The sequence below is a fragment of the Micropterus dolomieu genome, linkage group LG12 (assembly GCF_021292245.1).
Source record: "Micropterus dolomieu isolate WLL.071019.BEF.003 ecotype Adirondacks linkage group LG12, ASM2129224v1, whole genome shotgun sequence".
NCBI lineage: Eukaryota > Metazoa > Chordata > Actinopteri > Centrarchiformes > Centrarchidae > Micropterus > Micropterus dolomieu.
Genome location: NC_060161.1, coordinates 30,455,036 through 30,476,876, shown reverse-complemented (window position 1 = coordinate 30,476,876; position 21,841 = coordinate 30,455,036). Strand labels below are relative to the sequence as shown.

The following is a 21,841-nucleotide window of genomic DNA, read 5'->3' as shown; positions in this document are numbered from 1 at the left end:
ATCTTTTGGTGTTTTTGCTGACACGACTTCCTCCTGTCCAAACACTAATTTAATTTCACCAAAACCGTGACACTGCAGTTTGGTTTTGCCTCTTACATCCCTCATTTTTATTTTTCTAAGATGTATAAAGCGCTTTTTAAAAAAGGAATTGAGAGGTTTTATGTTCCTTTTTCCAGCAAACTCAGTTAATGGCGGTTTAGCTTTTGATGAAACTGTTTTTTTTGAGAAACCTAATGGCAGTACTTTCCCCCTGAACAATGTCTGCCAGGTCATTAGTCATAAAGTCTCAAAACTAAAGTGACCAGATTTCTGAAGTTAACACCGGGGATATTTTTGGTTTGGTGGTCAGTAAAAAAATAGATTATGTGTTATTATATATGAAATAAAAAAGGGGGACAATTTCGGTTTTATATTCTGTCAAATATAACAATTCTGAATTAATCAAGTCATATTGAGCCAGGATCTACCTTTCAGTCAATAAATAGAAGCTGCGATCACTTTCTGTAAGTAGAATACTGCATGTTATGGGTTGTATTGGCCATTTAAAGGTATTTCAACAGATAAAAAGGACTGGATTGTTTGCTACACAGCAATTTAAATAATGTAGAGTCATAAGGATAATTGCAAAAGAGATCATGTCTATTTATATTCTATATATAAATAAACAGTAATCATGTTAGTTATAGGCTTCATTCCATTTTCCAAATATAAACAAGGATATTAGACATAGGCCTACCGAACACATAATCCATCGGCAACAACAGGCTTCTATTATTGCCTATAATCACAAATGTCAGGCCTGATTACACTATAAATTGCAAACACTTAGCCACAACCATAGGCAGAAATCACTGTGGTACGGGGGGTGTCCCCCGCCTTAAAAAATAAATAGTAAAACAAAACAAACAAAAACAGGGCAATTAAAGTGTTTAAGTTCAGAAACATTTTGAGTCACCCCGTTCTTGCCTCACAGTGGTTTGGTCCACTGCCTGCTTTCCCTCTCACAGGAGTATGGTGGCAGAAAACCAGTTCAAATCCATCAGTAGTGGAACTCCAGTCATGTTAAGCAGGCTGGCTGTGCTATTTTATGCACTTACTACCAATGGCTCCGTTCTACGTAATACGGAGCCAGACGGAGCCGGTGTTGCATAAATGGACATGTGCTCCGCACAGCAACGCTCAGTCTGCCTGTAGCGCTCAGCGACAACAGCAGCCTGGTAACATGCTTCAGGTCTTGGCCAATCAGAAGACAGTGGTCTGTGTGAGGTGGGCTTTAATAGACAGGCTGCATCTACAGCTTGTTTCACAGAGAGGCTGAATTGAAGGCCTACATGAAAAGTCAGTATGAGACAGAATTATTATTTTTTACTTTGAATCATGCAAAGCTGCCACACAGGAGTCACAGAACAATATAACTGGAAATGCAGTATAATAAGTCTCCTTTAAGCTGAAAAATGACCAATTCCAGTCACCATCCGATCGATCTATGCTTCTCTACTATAAAATTGAAAATCTGTTTGTTGTGTTTCTCCAAAAGTTGGAGTATTTTGTCGTTTTACTGCAGCGCCTGATTGAATTCAGCCTAACTTACTGATTGAATTATCAAGTTATACCATTTGTCAATCAAGTGTTGGGAGTTTCCCCACTGGCCGTTGCTCTGTCAAAATGAGTAGGTGTGAACTGTAGTTATGTACAGTAACTGATTCTATTAGGACAGACACAGCGCCCTCTTATCACTAGTGGGTCCATATCACGCAGGACTGAAGACTTTCAGCCTGCGGCCTCTTACTACATGCAAAAAATAACCAATAGAGAAATACAGTGAGAAAAGGGAATGTCCCAAATCTTCCCTTTAGCTCAATATGAGAAAAGGGAAGAGAAAGTGAAGAGAAGCCAACGCTGGGTTCACCCACATCTCCATATTTAAATTTCGTAGGTAAACCAAATATTTAGTTTCCTGCCTCTTCATGATAATAGATCTGCTCCTGTCAAACTGCTGTCAGGTATGAGGATGCGTTCCTATAATAAAGAAATGTGGAACACAATGTCAATTTGTTGACCTGTTTTTACATACCACACACACACACACACACCACTTTATTAGGTACACCTTGCTTGCCCTTTTGCCTTCAGAACTTCCAAATTTTCATGGCATATTTTCAACAAGGTGTTGGAAACAGTCCTCAGAGACTTTGGTCCATATTGACATGATAGCATCACGTAGTTGCTGCAGATTTGTCAGCTGCACATCCATGCTCAATTCCTGGATGCCTATGGGATCATGATTATATTATTTGATTCTGTCCTAAGGCATTTATTAGTTTCTGACTCTGATGGGGGGGGGGAAACAGTTCCCAAAAACTACTGTATCTCCGAACTCTCCCACATGTAGGCTATTCTATGTATTCTCCTTTTGATAACTAATGCAATAACTAATGTACTATTCACTTCCATTCACTGAGCCCCCCCTGAAACTGTTTGGAGCCCCCCTAGGGAGGCCCGCCTCACACTTTGAAAACCCCTGCTCTATTAAATTGAGATCTGGTGACTGGAGGCCATTGGAGTACAGTGAACTCATTGTCATGTTCAAGAAACCAGTTTAAGATGATTTGAGCTTTGTGACATGGTGCATTATCCTGCTGGAAGTAGCCATCAGACGATGGGTTGATGTATGGATACTGTATGCCTAACATGCCAGGCAATAGTTGAACTGTGTAGTGATGTATGGTATGCACCAGGTCTGTATCTTATGCATTTAGTGTCATTTTACAACATACTATTGTGTACTTTTACCATGCACTGTTTATCATGTATTGTATTATGTACTGTGTAATTATGTAATTTATATTTTTATTATGGGTATTGTGTGAATTCTGTATTTTGATAAACATACTGTGTTTTTAGCTCACTTCCTCTTCACGATCACTTTATCTTCTGTATTTTTGTTCTTGTATGGTAATATTTTTGTGAAGCACTTTGTGACTCGTGGCTGAAAAAAGCTCTAAACAAATAAAGTTTCCTTACTTAAGATATCTACCCCCCCCCACACACACACCCACACACACACACACACACCCACCCAGCGCAAATGTCAAACTCTGCCTATGCTGAAGCCCATGAAACAGAGTTTGAGTCCAGAGAAGCTGCAGTGGTTAGTTTCTCAAAACTGTTCTATGCACAATTATAAACTCTAGGTTGAAAAACAAGCTGTCAGGCACAGGCCACAGACATCGTTCTCACGTGAACAGATTAACTGAATATTCTCCAACATTTCTATAAAACACTGAATAAGCTTCTCAGACCGGGCTAACCTTCAACTTTGAGTCAGATTGGTCAATGATTAGACACACTGAACAATAAAATAACACCATCTATAAACCGTATTCACGCGAACACGCACACTGCACTTTGACTGATTGCATTTTTCATAACATACATAATCAAAGACTTTCATAACAGAGCATAATGCAAGACTTTGACCATTTTCATAACAGAGCATAATTCAAGACTTTGACCATTTTCATAACGGTTTATAGTCAGGTGTGGGTTTTTCAGCCACAGAGTAAACAATAAGCCGTCTTGTTACAGCAAGCTTAACTGGGACTGATTGATTAGTTTAAGGATTAAACACAACAAAAGTCTGGCCTCAATATGAAACTTTTAAGGCTTTAACTATAGTCTTCTGACTACTCAAAAGATCTTTTCAATTTCACCCATTCACAAAATTTCATACACTGATGGCAGAGGCTAAGGTGCCGCCTGCCATCGGAAACAGAAATACACATTCACACACCAATGGAACAGCAATCAAAGCAATTGGTAGCAACTAGGGATTCAGTGTCTTTCCCAAGGTTACTTCAACAATCCAGTCTGGAGGAGCCGGGGATTGAACAGCTGACCTTCTGAAAACATGGACATAGCCACACCAGCCCTGGTTGATCTTTGTGACTTTTTCTCTCAGCAAAGGATCAGCAACAATTCATCCTGATGTCTGTACAAACTTTCAGGCAGGGTACACCCTGGACAGGTCGTCAGTCCTTCGCAGGGCAAACAACCATGTACACTCACACCTAAGGACAATTTAGAGACACCAATTAACCTAGCCTGCATGTCTTTGGATGGTGGGAGGAAGCTGGAGCGACCGGAGAGAACCCACGGAGACACGGGGAGAACATGCAAACTCCACACAGAAAGGCCGGGGCAACCGCTAGAAGAAAATGTCACCATGATCATCAAAGGCCGCAGGATTCATCCTCTGGGAACCATGAAGGGTTGCACAAAATATGACAATCCATCTAGTAAATACAGGATCAGTTAAAAATGTGACCTGCTGGTGGCTCTCAACAACAAGCACCATAGGTACTAGTGCCGAAGGTCATTAATGGAAATCCATCAAGAAGTTCACATACAATGTTAAGCTCATGGTGTTATAAGAGGAAAAGTCACATCCTGAAAGTTATTACAACTCTGAATTCAACAAATTTATTGTTGAGATTATCGGTCCTTTTATTTAGCAGAGTTCCCCAAACCAATAACCAAGAAACACACAAGACAAGAACGTAATCTGTCGTCTTAATTCAATGATTATTCTGTTAACATGAATATACTATAAGATACTTCAAATCCGAGCCAAAGTGGTGGACTGACTAACCAACAGACAGCCTGACCTCCCTAAAGCGAAGCTGCTAGCCTGGCTGATGAAAACAGAGAGACATCTTTTCTATTTTTAAATCCTCAACACTATACAAGCAAAAACATCTTTCTGTGAATTTAATACCCTGAACTTTCTCACCCAGCCAAATACATGGCAGCAGCTTCATCCTGCCACTGTGTCTGTTTGTTGGTTTAAGCCGAGAGTCATTGTTTCTAACGGGCTTCTGTATGTGTGTGTTTGTCACAGGGGGGGAAAATGGGAACCTGTGTTTCTTTACAAACTTCCTTCCTTTGCCTCCAAACGTATGTGTGTGTTTGATCCAAGTGGGCCTTGATCGTGTCACGTTGGCCTCCCAGGTGGGCTCCTGTCGGCACGTAGACAAACAATCACACACAATAACTGCACATGTGGACCGTGCAAGTCTCAGTTTACCCATCAGCTCCAACCTTCAAACCTCAGATGGCTAAAACATTTAGTGCGTTTGTCTTTGTGGAATTCGAGGTGATTACATTTGGCCGTGAAATCACATTCATTTCAGTAGAATCAGTAGTATTGGTGGATTTGCTTGTGGGTCAAAGCAAGTCCAAAAACATTTATTTACTTGAGTTCTATTTTGAAGAACTTTGACACGCAAATTGACCAATGGCAAGCTGTCCTGACACTTCACAGTGATGCACATATCCACACAGCAAATAGAGAAGAGTTAAATATTTGGTGTTAGTGAAGAGTTAATTGTGCTCTGATAGACAGATCCATTATATGTGAATTAGTTGGTGTCAAAACAGAGTGTAAGAACAAAGTGTCACTAAATCAAACCTGTAAGTGTAACTGTATAAATATTAAGTAATGTCCCCCTGCCCGGACTGTGTAGCCCCAGACACAGCGGTTGGCTGAAGCCTGAGTGTCTTCATGAAAGCACTCCACTGACTGCTGGGAAACTAGGGACCATGCTTTTGATCTGCGTCTAAACTTTAACAATATAGTATCTGTCAATTTTATATTCTATATTGATATTCATAGTTTTCATGCGACATCCCACTCCAATGAAAACGCTCCCTTGGAGAGCAACAAGACGTTAATTTCCATTTTCTGCCAACCAATAAGCAAGTGATACACTGTTACTTTGAGTTTGTTACTTTTTGCGTTGGCAAAATGCTGGATGGTGGTTGTTCTTTCTGATTTACTAAGCGAGGAGGAGACAAGCCTGAGCTGTGTTAGGAGAGGGATTCCCCAGAAGGTGAACGTAATCATTACCACAGTCGAGCGGCGGCAGGGATCTGGTGGTTTTTAACGGTAGAAATGCTGTAGCGGATGTAATGTTATATGGATCACATATACCCAACACATGCAGTTTATGTTCATATCCTTCTTTTTCTTAAGTTGAGAGGTGATCAAAATAATATTTGACTGCTTTTGCGGCGTCTCTACGGGGAAGTCGCGCTGTGAGCCGCTATGTTGGTCCGTTGTTTTACCCTCCAGGTCACCGCACATGTCACGTGACTGAAAACTATGAATTACTTTTGTAGGGAGGGACACACACACGCAAGACGGGACACCTTTACAATGTTACGGGGCTAACAGTAGAGTAGTTAACAAATGATCCTCAGAGAGTTACTGTGCAACACTACATAAAAGGTGTTAAGAAAAACTAACACTGGCCGGTGTTAAGTGTTAAAGTCCCCAGAGGAGCTCCACTGCTAAAAACTACTGATTCAGTCAGTGAAAATGTGCTTGAAGTGGAAACAAAAAGGTGCCAGTACCACCCCACCCCCCCAAGAAAATATCCCAGTACGCAAAGAGTAAAATGTTGAGGTGCCGATACCGGTGCGTTCTGGCCCACTTCAAGCACTGGTTGGTTCTCTTTCTAGTTTATAATCTGACCAGACTGGGGTACTTTCCTCAGGCTTGGTCAGATGTTATGTAATCTTTTTCTGCTTGGAATAAGAGCATCTGCACTGTCTGTGATATTAGGTTGGTTGGTAGGTTTATTGTCACAATCTAACAAGTTATAGAGTGAAATCTAGTTTTGTAACTCCTTTCTGCTACATAGCAGACAATATATATAAAGAATTATGAAAAATGGTAAACAGAAATAAATTGTCATCACTGGAGCAGTGCTGAGGATGAATTAGAGTTTAAGAGTCTGATAGCTTGGGGGGAAAAGCTGCTCTGCAGTCTGGTGGTGTGACAGTAGGAGCTTCTTTGCTTGCCCATGCACCACATAACAACCTATTTAGAAGCAACATTGCTTTTGAATAAAACATATGGTGACTGGTTTCATACGATAGTTTCAGAAACTGCAGTGTACTCACTTGAGGTCGATGAGGATATCTTTGATGGTCCCCTTCTTCCGACACAGACAGCTTCCTCCTTGCGTGACCTTGTAGTGGATGTTGTGAAAGCTAACGGTGGCGCCCTTTCGCTGTTGGCCTGAACCTGCAGACTGAAAAGCAATTTATTAAGCCCAAAACCAGATATATTAACAAAACGTGTGATTTTAGCTGCATCAATAAAGGAAGGAAAGTAGGTACCTGGTGTCTTTTTTCAGCTCCATTGAGGTCCATTATCACTCGGCTCTCTGACATCCTCTACCTCTCCTTCTGAACACAAAACACTGGAGAAACATTTTACTGTCGTTAACACTCCTTATAAAAAGTCCTGCCTCGTTTTCAAACTAGCTAAGCTTTTGTGCATTTTATTTATTTTATTTTTATCTTCGTTGTCCCAACAAATCAAGTTTGATCTTGCATACAATAACACCAAGTGAAACTTTTCACACACCGTCACACCACAAATCAATTTTCTCACAATATTCATAATGTACTCCTAGAATTAAAGAGTACTAGACATGGGACTTCAACTATAACAAATATTTACAGTGATCTTGCTATTAAGCTATTGACAGTCATCATCATTTTATACATTTATGTTGTTATTTAAGTGTAAATTGTTCTTTAGGCGTTGAAAATTACATAAATAATGTGCCATAGATCTACCAGTCCTACTCTTCAAAGTATCGCTTACATTAATTGAATACCGACAGACAGAACGGGCCGTATGGTAAAGTTCAAACATTTATTGTTCAAAAATAAGCTTACAGGCAGGTGTTGGAAGGCAGGTAGAGGTAGGCAAACAAGCAGGCCCGTAAGCAGGCAGACAAACAGGTCCAGGTTACAAAACAAAAACTAACACTAGGAGGACCTGGCGGTGAAGAATGGAAATTAAGTGGCGTATAAGCTGAGTGGCCGAGGGAATGAGTTTCAGGTGAGAAAAGGTGTGTCGTTCAGAGAGGCAGTCTAATGAGGGAAGTGAGGACAGGTGTGTGGTTGGGTGTGACAGGCAGGTGATGGGGAAAGGAGGGAAAGTCTGAAGGCATCTGGGCCCATATTCAAGCTTCTCAGAATTACTGCTACTGATTTAAGAGTAAAAAAAAATTCTTGGCTCAAAGCTGTGCTTAAATGTTTGTTATCAAGCATCTCAGTCCTAATTTGAGTGAAGTGGAGGACTAAATCTTAAGTGTCAGCTGTGCCGCAAACAGGATCTTGGATGACGATGTAGCCAAGGATCAATCACTGAATAGATTTCCTTACGTAAGATTACTTTCAGATAAATTCACATTGAATGGTGAAATTACTAAGAGGAGTTTACGTTCAGACATTTGACAATAAAGACTTTTTAAGAGAATACATTATGGACATAGGCTACGTACTAAGGTCATGCAAAAGTTGATCTTTATGAGCGCCATCAATTGCGTCTACTACTCCTGGGAAGCCGGCTATCTACATGAATTGTGTTTGCTTCTGTCGGACTACGGGGGGTGTTGTCGGGAAGTCGATGAAACGCATGACAAGTGTGGAGCTGTAACTGCCATAATTGTTTCCATGACAATTTGCCTTATTGATGGTTGTGATGGACCAAAATAATTGCTGCGTTTTTCCTGTGGCAAATAAACATAGCGTCATCACAACCTTCAACTCGCTGACAAAGATTAGCCTATGTCTTTCTCTTTACTGCGCGTCGTAAAATAATTCTGAAATATTATACCTCTTCTGAAAGATTTGCTTATGTCTCTGTCTCCACAGTGCCGTCACAAGCCCCTAATGGCAACTCGTCTTAAATAACTGGGAGAGTAAAAGTGATTCTTAGCTTTAAGAAATTTGATTACTTGCTTTTATAATTAAGTTTGAAAGTAGGAGTAAATTACATGAATTCTTAGCACTTCAGGCTAAAGTGGCACTTTGCTTGATAAATATGGGCCCTGGTGGACAGATCTAGGGCAATGTTCTGACACCATGTTATACGCCATGGCAAGACTGAGCACAGCAACAAGAGACAAGGTCGTTATACTGCAACAGCAAGGTCTCTCCCAGGCAGATATTTCAAGGCAAACATTTCCAGATGTGCTGTCCAATCTTTTTTGAAGAAGCACAAAGAAATGGGCAACGTTGAGGACCGTAGAGGTCGGCCAAAGAAACTTACTGCAGCAGATGAAAGACACATCATGCTTACTCAGAAGATGTTCAGCAGTGCCATCAGCTCAGAGCTGCAGAAAACAGTGGGACCCTGGTACACCGATCTACTGTCCGGAGAAGTCTGGTTAACAAGAGTCTCCTGATTTAAACTACGATGTCTGGGAGATGGCAAGTTTGCTGATCAACCACACTTCTTCATCACTGACTGTGATTGTTGACTCGGCTTTTCATCTACATGCTTGATGATGATTAATCTGGCTGCTGAATTAGACACGTATAATCAAAGCCTTTCTGCTGATGATCATGTGATTAGATTGAAAGCTCAAGAACAGATTCTAAATGGACCCAAAAACTAAATACATAATTTCTTATTGCTGGTCAAAATCACCCAGATAAAATTTTCTCCTCTGTTGGCAAAATGGAGTCTGTCAAAGACTTCCAAAACATTACAAAAATTATTCATATGTTTGGTTTAGGCACTGAAAAGGACTAGGTTAAGGTTCGTGAAATATTGTGTTGAAGGTTTTACGGTTTTCTTAAAATTTTGCTGATGTGCAAACTAAGGGTCAGTCTGGTGCATAACCGCTGAAAATGCATGTGCAAAAAGTGCAAATATGAACGTATCTAATAGTATTCTGCTGACTGTGACATCAAGTGGTGAAAGTATTCAGCTCTTTAAGTAAAAGTACTAATACATGAATGTAAAATACTATATTGTAAGTAACTTTCCTGTCATTTACAATCCTAATCAAGTAATAGTACAAAAGTATCATCAGCTAAATCTACTGAAAGTAATTAAATATTATTTGGAAAAATGTCCTGTGTCATAAATCTGAAGGGCTGTGAGATGATTAACGGGACTCTTCAGTTCTGATGCACAAATTTCAATTTTGACTTATCGCAAATATTTTTGAGGAATATCGGAAAATTTGAACTCCTTGAGACTCAGACTGTTAATTGAGATGAAACTGTGAGAAGTTTAGAGGGGAAATGTCTCCTTGGTGGAACCGCTAACATCTTACAGACAATCGAAACATGACGAGGGGCCCCAGCACTTTTATTTTGTAAAGGGTCACAAGCCAAAAAGGTGGGATACACTGACTTTAACAAGGTTTTTTATGTGGTGAGATTGTTTTTTTAAAATGTAAAACCATACTAGTAACTACAGTTGTAAGATAAATGTGGTAGAGTAAAAAGTGTAAGAGTACTATCTGGCCTTACGGTAATGTTTCCTGCAATTTAGCAGAGGTCTCTCAGGAAGACAGAAGCAGCTAAACTTAGTTTTCACTTCCTATTTCTGTTCTACAAACTCTTCAGTCAAAAAATAGAAAATGCTCTAACCTCACTATATTTAAACTTGATGTAGACGAAGCTCATCCAGAGCAGACTTCAGCTTTAGTTTCACACAAACATGCAGATGACAACAAGAGTTCATCGCTCACCTGCTGTAGCCAGAAAATCCCTGTGCGAACAGCAGCTGCCGGACAAACAAACCACAGGACACTGACCGCGGAGATCAATGTGTGTGAGAGCAGTTTGTTCAGTGAGTTTTAAACCCTGTTTTATGACTGAAGGCATGATAAGAGAAGTAGGGTGAAGGGCAGCAGCGAGTGTGTCACTCTCTCTCTCTCTCTCTCTCTTACACTCCCACAGGGGTGGGAAGAAGTGTTTATATAATCATTTCAGAAAGAGTAGTAACACCTTAATGTAAAAGTCCTGCGTTCAAAACTTACTTAAGTAAAAGTACAGCTTATTAGAAAATGTACTTAAAGTATCAGCAGTAAAAGTATTTGTCTATATTATATAATCATGTGACTGGTTCTGAATAGAAAAATGACAATATAAGTGGTTTTTGCAGCACGTTATTACATTAGCAAAGGAGGAAGTCCGGTGACATGTTAGAAATAGCGATAAAGTCCCTAGAAGGAGGTGGGATGGGCGGTCAGTGCATATCGAACCACAGACTTTCACTCAGGAGAGCAGTGCTCAAGGCAATGACCTCTAGTGGCCATACAACGGTACCCAAGGAGGGAGTTGGGTAACGTACTATAAATAGGCTGAAAGTTTGTGTAAGGAGGCAGGATGGGTCAAACCCCGGACTTTATCTCAGGAGAGCGGCGGTTGCGTTCCTTATGAAACCATATAAATGTTGAGGTATTTTGAGTTTTGACTTAAATAGATTTACTGACTTCTGTCATGTGACTCACGTAACAAATTTACTTTAAATCAAACCATGTTTTTCTAAATCTGACCAACGTGCGACGGTTTCACAACATGACCCACGTGTTTAATGTCACGTGACTTAGGCTACGCTGTCATTTAGTTTGGAAGACTTGTTGGTGAGGTCTATTGTTTTTGATACATTAACAATCGGTACTGTAATGTTAGCTGGTAGAAATGGAGCAAATTATAAATGCTTGATATACTTTTGGGCAGTTAAAATCTATAACACAGCATCATATTTTATAAACTGATCACATATTTGTTAAATCTTAATCGCAAAAGTAGGTATAGCTGTCCCACTGTGTGATATACGGTGCTTAAAATAAAAAATAAAATGGACCAAATAAATATGGTGAACTAAAAAGTACAATATTTCCCTCTGAATTGTAGTGGAGTAGAAGGAAAATTACCAACAATAACCTCAAAATTTTACTTAAGTACAGTAAATGTACGTAACTTTCCCCTCACTGGTCATCATCACGAGGGGATCTTTAATCGTTTGACTTTTTACAGAGACTTAGTCTCTCTCAGCTGTGTTATTCAACTCTAACGAGACACATCAGTTAGTCCTCGTTTACTTTTACTGCATCTGCTGATGATCATGCGATTAGACTGAAAGCTACTAAATTGACCATTCCCAAAAATTAAATAGGTAATTTCCCATTGCTTGTCAAAAATGACCCTTCTCTTCTGTGTTGGCGGTTTTGGCAAGAAGATGCCTTCCAAAACAATCTCAAGAATCAAAGTCAGACACTGATGCAACAAATCACCCTGATCCATAAGATTTCCACATTCAGGCATTTCAACAGAGAACCAGCACTGTTGTTTTTCTCATAGCAGCAGTTTCACCCTTTGACTGGTTTCTTAAGCTGATGTGCGCATTGAGGCTCAGTCTGCTGGAAATGTGCAGCAAATCACAAAAGGTCTAAAATTCAAGTGCAAATATTACAAACAAAACGTATTCTGCTGTCCGTGACATCAAGTAGTAAAAATAGTATTCAGATCCCCTTGACTTAAGTAAAAGTACTAATTCATCTTTTATTTTTAAGCTAAAAAGGTTCAGAATCACTGACTTTTACAAGGTTTGTTATGTTGTAATATTGTTTTTATGTAAAACTGTAATCTGAAAAGCAACTACAGCCATCAAAATATGTGATATTGGGCTGTATAAAGAGGATTTAACAAATAAATGTAGTGAATAAAGAAGTACAATATTTCCTTCTGAAATGTGGTGGAGCAGAAATACAAGTACCTCAAATGTGTACTTAAGTACAGTAATTTCATCACCGGCAAAATGTCTTGAGGGTATCTTTAATTATTTGACTTTCCTCAACAGAGTTTGTCTCTCTCATCCTTCTTATTCGCATACTGTCCAACTCTTCCCCCTGCTGTGAAGAAGCGAAACTACATTTCCCAGAAACACAAGTACTTTGTACTTTTAATTATTCAATATTAAAAGTTAAAAAAGGAAAAAGAAGAAGCTCACAGAAGTTAGTACTTGAAGTCACTGTACAAGAAAAAAAACTTTACATTCATGACACAAAACAGCCTGAAATGACTGTTTTCTCTTTTTTTATTATACACGTTGGTTTTTTTGCAGCAGGACTATTTTATGGTAAAGTTGCCTAAATGTCATTAGCTCGCTGAAAAGTGAACACACTTTTTATTCCAGGTGACTGGAAGCAGCAGTTCACCTTTTTTTTCCAGACACTGACAAAGAAGCGCCTTCAGGAGACTTTTGGAAACAAACAGGTATGTAGACATTTTAATAAATGTTTATTAAAACGTGTACACAGCCATGTTAATGCAGTTATATATATATATATATATATATATATATCTGCATTAACATGCAATAAAATAATTGTGATGACAATGATCAATGAATATTATGTGCATCAACTAGGTATTGTCTAGTATACTACACGTTTAATAGGAACAACAAATGAAACCAAACACAATACTTCAGAAGATATTAGTAACCAAAATGTCCATTTTTATTTATTTTCTTATTTTTGTCCATAAGTGTTAACTCAATTATGTGTGTTTATATGTTATTACTGAGGTCATAGTTAAAGGTGTCTGCATTATACTGAAAGGGAGGCAGAATATTGGAAACACCTCTGAATATAATGCAATCAGCACCATCACTATTACCACAATGCTAAGCACATGTAATTAAATTACCTCTTTACACGCTTTACATTATAAAATTTGATTTTACTAGACTACTTAAATTATCAACTGAAAGTGTAACAGCAAAATTACTTTTCTGTCCTAAAGCTGACACGTATGAGCTGTGGTCCTGACAACACAACACACAATCAGACCTCTGGCTGTAAACAGACTGCAGAAAGTGCATGTTTAGTAATTTATAATATTAAAGTTACCTGTGTAAAAATACTCTTTTACAAGTAAAAGGCCTCCATTCACATCATACGTGAGTAAAAGGTAAATCAGAATTAGTAAAATTGTCACGTAGGCTTGCATTTCAGTACTGGACCCAGACGCAGACAGATCAGGCAGACTGGTGCAGTTCAGTTGTGCATATCTGATCCTAAAGGCATGTGCAGGCAGGCAACAAGCGGATAACATGCAGGCAACAACAAGCGGATAACATGCACGAAGAAGCAGGTCTAGGAAACAAAAACCTGAATGCAAAACTATACATAAAAATACACTCATTCTACAGAAAAAATAACTCATATTGTCAATGCCGATGCATCGATGTATTTTTCTTCAGTAGTTCGAGATGGGGCTAGTTTTAACTACTTTAAATACTCACCTGATAATCTGCAGCTCCCTTGGCTTTACGGAGCTTTATACTAGGTTTCAGCTCATTGTTTATCTGTCCAGCTGCACATTTACTGATTTGGTTCACTCTCAACGCTCTCATAGTTTCATTTTTATGTCTTTTTTATAACTTTGAAGCACTTTGCAGCTCAAATGAACCAATTTTGGTTCAGTATTTTTCTCTGAGCCGATGGGTCTGACATGTCACAAGATTATTCTAAATAGTAAAATAGTTGTGAAAAGAGACAGATTTAACAGTTTTGACAGCAGAAGAGTTGAAAATAAATGGAAGTTATCTTGAAAGCTTGCAGCGAGGAACAAATCTTGACAGCTTAATTTCTTTTATTCTATCATTTACTTTTGGCATTGTTGTTTTTGCCCTTGTTGCTGTATTACCGATGAACCGTAGTCACATTTATCCTCTCTTCATTTTCCCTATTTAAAAGGATCTAATTGTCCTAAAACAATAGTCAGTGTAACAGGTTATTCTTGCTATAAGCATTGAAAATGTTTATCTAAAGCTAATATGAAGCTTCAACAGTCAATAGGGCATATCCTTCTTCTATGTGTTTGCATTACATTATTTTTTTGCCATATTCATTTATTGCTCATACATGCGTCAATGAAACCTATACTCTTCCATAAGTGGGTATAAATTACCTGTAGTCATAGTTTATTGATTTTATTACATCAGTCATGTATATGTGATTTATGTGATATGTGAACACACAAGAACAGTAAGAGATATTTGCATTGTTGGTAAAAAAAAAAAAACACATTTTCCTGTGGGCATCACTGTTCTCATTTCGTACTGATGATGTTGCTTGTGGTTAAAACCTCCGCCTCTTTCTCATGAACTCGCTTGTAGCTGAATTGTAAAAACCCAGAGTTTACAGAGCCAAGTGATAGCACTTATCCAGGATCACCAATGTTCAATGAAGCCAGGAAACCCAAAGAGAGCCAGAAGCTCAACGTGCTTCATGATACCCAGGTCACTTGTGGCAACACCATGGTGACCTGCCCCCAAGAAACAGCACACTACATTCAAACTATTAAGAGAAGAGTCTAAAAGAGAAAAAGAGTTTCTGGAGAATTTGAACCCAAATGTTTATTCAGCTCCTTGTTTTAGGCCCCAAGCCTTCAATTCAGTTTAGAAATTAGAAATTTAAAGTTTACATGAGAGTGACAAACCTCTCATTATATTTATAATCAATGACAACAAATGAGATGATTTAACAAGACCGACTAAATTATTTCACCACGAGTATTTTAATATTGATATGCGTCTTTGCATCTCTATCAGCTCTACTTTAGCCCTGACTTCTGACTCTTGTGGAAAAGTCAGACAGATCAATATATTCTGTTATTATTAAGATTTCCAGAGGTGTTCTTACCTCAAGCAGACCTTCGGTGCATATATATGCACACTATGTGTGGAGGAGTGGTACTGACACCTGCAGGCTGAGCTGTGATGAAGAAAACAACCATCAGCGTTTACAACATGAAACATCAGTTCTGTTTTCATTCAAATTCTACAAAGAATTTTCAAAACAAAAAAAAATAATTCGGTTACATGGTGACGTGTCAATGATACAAGAATACTCACAAAAGAGCACAACAAGAGGACAGTAGGACGGAGCAGTGAGAATTATTATTTATATTTAAGTATCAGATGAAAAAGTATTGGTCAGAATGTCTGTGTTATGTCATTATATGACTGGACCATTGATATATTGATGCATTAACATGCAAACAGTGCTCTGATGATGGAGCTAATTATACTTAACGTATTAAACGTATTTTATAAACTCATCACATGTTTTGTTTCTAAAATGTTAATATGAAAAGTATATCATTGAAATTTGTCAAAATAAAATGTAGTAAATTAAAAATTATATACATATTTCACTCTGAAATGTAGAAGTGTAGAAGTATATGTATCACAAATGTGTTCTTAAGGGGGCGCTGCTGAGCAACCAATGGAGTAGGATGTGTGTTTAGAGGCTCCCGCAGATTTTCGACTAAACCGTTATTTATCAGCGTTTTTTGGGGTTTCCGCACTTGTTAGCATTCAGATTGAAAGAGTTACAATGTCTGGAAGGAACAGTAAACTTCGTGCTACAACCCTGCAGCAGAGGTGAAGCCCTCGGCTACAGGTGGTTCATCTCCACCTTGCGGCTCGACCTCACCCAGGCCTGACGCTCAAGCTAATGTTACCGATGCAGATGCCTTGAAGCTTGAACTGCTAACATGTTTGAGACAAGACATTGTGGAGATTTTTAAAACCGAACTCTATCTTCAATCAGAGCAGACTTGCAAGCCGTGAAAACCCAGCTTGCAAATGATAAAGCAGCTGCGGATGCTGAGTTAGCCTTACTCAAAGGTACTGTGGGGGAAGTGGAGGTGTCCCTTTCGTCATGTACTGACGACATCGTTGAACTGAAGTGCAAATATGAACGCTTAATTCAATCCAATTTATCCAAGTTGGAGAACAAGTGTGAGGACCTCGAATCCAGATCACACCGCCAAAACATAAGAATCGTTGGTGTTTCTGAAGACACGGTTGTTAACACTACCGAGGCCCAGACCAGATGAGCGACCTCGTCCCTTTATTGCCAGATTCCATTACTACACTGATTGTGCAGACGGGAGAGGGCTAAAGGTTCAGTGCGGGGAATGTGAGGATTAGCATCTTCCCCGATCACACTGCCAAGGTAGCCCGAGCAAAGGCTGCATTCAGTGAAGTTAGGAAGCACCTGCGAGGCGTTGAGGGGGTCCGCTACGGTCTTTTCTACCCGGCCCGACTGCGGATCAGCTATGGAGGTGTGCAAAAGGACTTAGCGGACGATGCTAAAGCTTATGTCAAGAAGATGAACACTGGGTAATATTTACAAGTTGCATCTTACAGTTATATCCTACCTTTTTGCCTTCAGTTTACATTCGAATATTGTTTACATCCCGTGTTCATATATTTAACGTTAGGCCTATTTATTTGTTAACTTGAGATTCCTTCATCTCTCCTTATCATTTCTTTGGTAAATAAAAATCGAGGTGTAATAACGCTCTACTTTAGCCCAATGTTATGTTTATAATATGTCTACTTATGATGAGCAATGTAGTTTGCAAACGCACTTGACTCATATCTTGTGATTGTTAGGTCGACATGTTATGGGGTATATCAGTATAAGCTGAGACTTAATACCAATTGACTCTGTGGGAGTGTCTCTTAGGTTTAGCTCAAGTGATTCTCCGAGTTGTCACTGTTGTGGCAACAGTTTTTCCCTGTTTTGCACTGCTGTCTCCCTTATGGAGACTTTGTTTTGGTGTGTGTGGGTACATGGGGTTATGTATGTGTATGGGTGGGAATTTGTGGAGGTCACTCACCCTGGCTTTCTGGTTTTCTTATTTCCTCTAAATGTGTTCTGCTAACGTTAATTTGAATCCTAATGCGGGCAAACCAATTTGTTTTCTTACTTGGAATATACGAGGTATCAGCAATCCTGGTAAAAGATCCAGGGTTTTTACCCATCTGATCTTAGTGCTGACATTGTGTTTTTGCAGGACTTAAGGACCATCACAGGCTCCGGTCTTCCTGGGTAGGTCAGATCCACCACTCCAATTTTAACTCCAAAGCCAGAGGAGTTGCTATTTTAATTGGTAAAAAAGTTAAATTTCTATCTAGTGAGGTTATTGCAGATAAAAATGGCAGATATCTCATAGTGGCAGGCACATTAATGCAGACCAAGGTGTTGCTTGTCAACACCTAATTTTGATGATGTTGATTTTGCCACTAGACTACTTAGCAGCATACCTCATTTAAACACACATTTGTTAATATTTGGAGGTGATCTGAATTGTGTGTTTGACCCAGTGCTGGACAGATCTAGTCCCCGCACATGTCCTGATCATCTATGTCCAGGTCCTTTGCTGATTTCATGACTGTGGTTTGGTGGATCCTTGGAGGCATCGTAATTCCTCAGCCAAAAAGTTCTTTCTTCTCCCAGGTACATTAGTCTTATTCGAGAATTGATTACTTTAGATAGTAGTAATAATTTATTGCTGGCAGATGAATCATTTTGTGATTTTATTTCCAATTCTATTGATGAGTTTCTCTCTTTTAATCAGAATGAGGCTACATCTCATTCATTGCTTTGGGAGTCGTTGAAAGCATTTCTCAGAGGACAGATTATCTCGTACTCCTCCTACTCCAATAAAAAACAAGGCTATCAGAACTTTTGTTAGCTATCGGTAACCTTGATCAAGAATGTGCATCTGACCCCTCCCCAGAGCTATTTAAGAAGCATCTTGATCTCCAGACAGAGTTTGATCTAATTTCATCTAAAAGCGCAGAGTGAATGTTATTATTAACTCGTGGTACTTTTTATGAACACGTGATAAAGCAAATCGGTTATTGGCACACCAGTTAAAACGGCAATCCACCTCACGTCTCACACCCCAAATTAAGAATTCTTCTGGTATACCTGTAACAGATCCTGAGGAAATTAATGTGTCATTTAAGTCATTCTACTCTGCTTTGTTCAAATCAGAATTTCCAACAAATACCACCAAGATGAATCAGTTTCTGGATAACCTTGAAAATCCTACTATTGATTGTGATTGTGAGAAGGAATTGGATGCTCTGCTTTCCTTGGAATAATTACTGCTTTCTATCAAAGCAATGCAGTCAAATAAAGCCCCTGGTCCTGATGGATTTACAGTAGAGTTTTTTAAGAAATTCTGTGATAAATTGGCCCCTTTACTTTTGCAAATGTATAATGAATCTTTGGAAAACGGTTTGCTACCTCCCACACTTACTCAAGCATCAATATCTCTTCTCTTGAAGCCTGACAAGGATGCTAACCTCTGTGGCTCATTTCTTTATGTGCCTTCAAGTTCTACACTTTGTTTCAAAATGTTTTTCAAATTTTCCCTCCTTACCTCCTCAACACCCATGGGATAGATTGCTTGACTTTAAGCCACAACAAAGAGGTATTGTCTCAGAAATTTATAACTGTATTCTGGATCTTTGTAACTACACAAACTCAAAAACAAAGAGTGATTGGGAGGAAGAACTGGGACAACAAGTTCAGTGAGGAGTGGTGGCAAGAAGTAATTGATAGACTGAATACTGTGTTATTTTGTGCACGTCTTCTGATTCACTTCAAGGTTGTACACAGGGTCCATTTCTCCAAAGCAAGATTATCTGCAATTTTCCCAGGAGTAGAGGATAAGTGTGAAAGATGTCTTAACCCACGCTGTCATTTGAGCCACATGTTTTTTCCTTATCCATGGTTACACAACTTTTGGTCTGTTTTCTTCAACATAATTTCAATTATAATAGGGATACACCTTCAACCATGCCCCTTAATCTTTGGGACCCCAGACAAATCAGATCTATTTACTTGGGCACAGAAAGAAATTCACATCTTTACTGGCCGGACACTCCCTCACTCAGAGCCGGCCCTGACCTCCCTGGGGCCCTAAGAAGAATTCCGCCATGCTTATTATTTACTAAGAGATGTGCATCCATATTGCCCTGTCTGCCCTGCTAATCAACATTTTCAGTGGTCATTAGTCACTGCTTTCCATCTTGCATTAGTCCAGATTTGACTGAGAGACAGATACTAAAATGATGTGCACCTATGAGGAGTCATCACATTCATGCATTTTCTACAGTGGTCGGCACCATAGGCGGAGCTGGGGGGTGGCTAATAGGGCTTAAGCCCCAAATGTTTTGTCAAAAGCCCTGGATCTTTTAGGTTCTGGTGCTCACAATTAACTTTTCCACCATATTCAAATGTCCTGTACTAATGTAACGAAAGTAATAATAGGCTAGTTCAATGAATATCACTGTCCAATCACATCACATGTCTGAATATCATAAATATCAACCGTTGGGATTAACCCTTTTAGATTTAATGCACACATGAGACTAATAAAATAAAAATTATTAGTATCAACGAGTTATAGTGGCGTTTCCGCTAAAAGTGCTGCTAGAAGTTTTACACGCCACCAGATGCAACTGTGTTTGCTTAGCTTAAAGCCCCAAAGCTTCATAATGCTTCATGCACTCATCACTACAGGCTAGATACTGTTAGCTGATTTGACTGCGACTATTTTTATCACACAGATGAGTCAGCTAGGGAAGAGGAAGGACAGGTATCAGGACAGGCGCTTAGAAGAAAGGAGTGAATAGAAGAAGAGTAAGGGGAGCACAGATGCCAGAAGTAAAGAGAATAAGATATGCATTTAATCTTTTTTGCATGTTTATGATGATATGAAAGGTTTATGATCAGACCCCCCTCGGTCACCGAAGGTTTACAACATCTGGCTCCGCCTCTGGTCGGCACAGATGTGGCCGCTAGAATGCGCGAGTTTAATTTGTGCACGCGCTTATGAAAGCATGCTCACGTGCCACGCGGTTCTCTTTTTCCCCAGCTGCAGTTTGTAAACACCGCCGTTTATCAAAATGTAATATATAGCTGGGTTTCACTCAGAGACGAAGTCTGGCAAACAACCGCAACACAGACAGACCGAGACATTCACAGCAAGCTGCACATTAACTTAACATTACTGTTTTCTGCTGACATCAAAGTTGAGAGGAGAGAATAGTTTACCTGACTGCTGTTCCTGCAGGTCACTCTCATTGAGTTTTTCCTCTTATCGCGCCCAGAAACATAGTTACCTCTTCATCCTTTCTTTTAACTGTAAAGACAGTGAGGCGGGGCTCTGCTTACTATGCGGGGCCCTACGCAACATGCGCAGTGAGCCTAGATAGGATAGTCCGACTCTGCACTGCAGTCAAGCCAGCCCTCGTGATGCGTGTTTTTTCTAGCCATTACGGTAACATCGTGTCGCAGCAAATTGCAAAATAAAAGTGAGCTCCTGCTAAACATAATGCAATCGGTGTGGCAGAAACGATTGAATGAATAAATAAATACATGCTGAAGACAACACAAGTATCTAAAGAATGTATCCATTTTCACAGTGAAATTAAATTCACAGTGATAAACCAACTCAGGCTGACCCTCGGTCACTATCAGAGCGATCTGATGTAGGTTTTAAAAGATAAAGTACCAAAAAATGTCTAATATTTTCACTGAATTTACTGATTTCAGATTGATGCAAAAAGAAAATCTCCTGTTTCCACTGGCTCATTTCACTTCAATCAATTTGAATCTTGGCAAATTCAGTGAAAATATTAGACATTTTCCAGGGCTGTAATTTAAAAAAAAAAAAAAACTACATCTGATATCTCTGAACTTCATACACCCCGAGGTGGTCTGTTATTACTGTGAAGTGAAATGAGTCAGTGGAAACAGGAGGTTTTCAATTTGAATCTTTGCAAATTCACTGAAAATATAAAAAATGTTCAAGGGCTGTAACTATTAAAATCTATGAAATGAGCCACGGGAAAAAGAAGGTTCTCTTTTTACATCAGTTTAAATATTGGTGAATTCACTGAAAATATTAGACATTTTCCAGGGCTGTAATGTTAAAAAACACCACACCAGATATCTCTGATGTTCAATGAGGGACACCTTGAGGTGGTCTGTTATCACTGAAGTGAAATGAAGAAGCTTTTCTTTTTACATCAGTCTGAGTTTAGTAAGCATTCTGTGAAAATGTAATACCTTCTTTAGATACTTGTGTTGTCTTCAGCATTTCTTTATTTAATCGTTTCTGCCACACCAATTGC

General features: G+C 39.2%; 1 protein-coding gene across 8 annotated transcripts in view; it reads right to left on the bottom strand.

Moving 5' to 3' along the window:
- The window catches only part of LOC123980337 (broad substrate specificity ATP-binding cassette transporter ABCG2-like), a 44,432-nt gene that overhangs the window by 16,933 nt on the left and 5,658 nt on the right, over nucleotides 1-21,841 (bottom strand). For 5 of the 8 annotated variants that reach the window (XR_006827473.1, XR_006827474.1, XM_046064670.1 and 2 more), the window contains 3 exons: nucleotides 15,537-15,608; nucleotides 7,186-7,268; nucleotides 6,967-7,097 (listed from right to left, as the gene is read on the bottom strand). Coding sequence is in view for 6 of the 8 variants with exons in the window: in XM_046064670.1 (XP_045920626.1) it covers nucleotides 6,967-7,097; nucleotides 7,186-7,239 (185 nt within the window). In the remaining 2 variants the exon portion in view is untranslated. Of the gene's footprint in view, nucleotides 1-6,966; nucleotides 7,098-7,185; nucleotides 7,269-7,752; nucleotides 7,903-15,536; nucleotides 15,609-21,841 lie in introns of those variants that run through there. The other 3 variants (XM_046064673.1, XM_046064672.1, XM_046064671.1) reach the window with 2 other exon arrangements.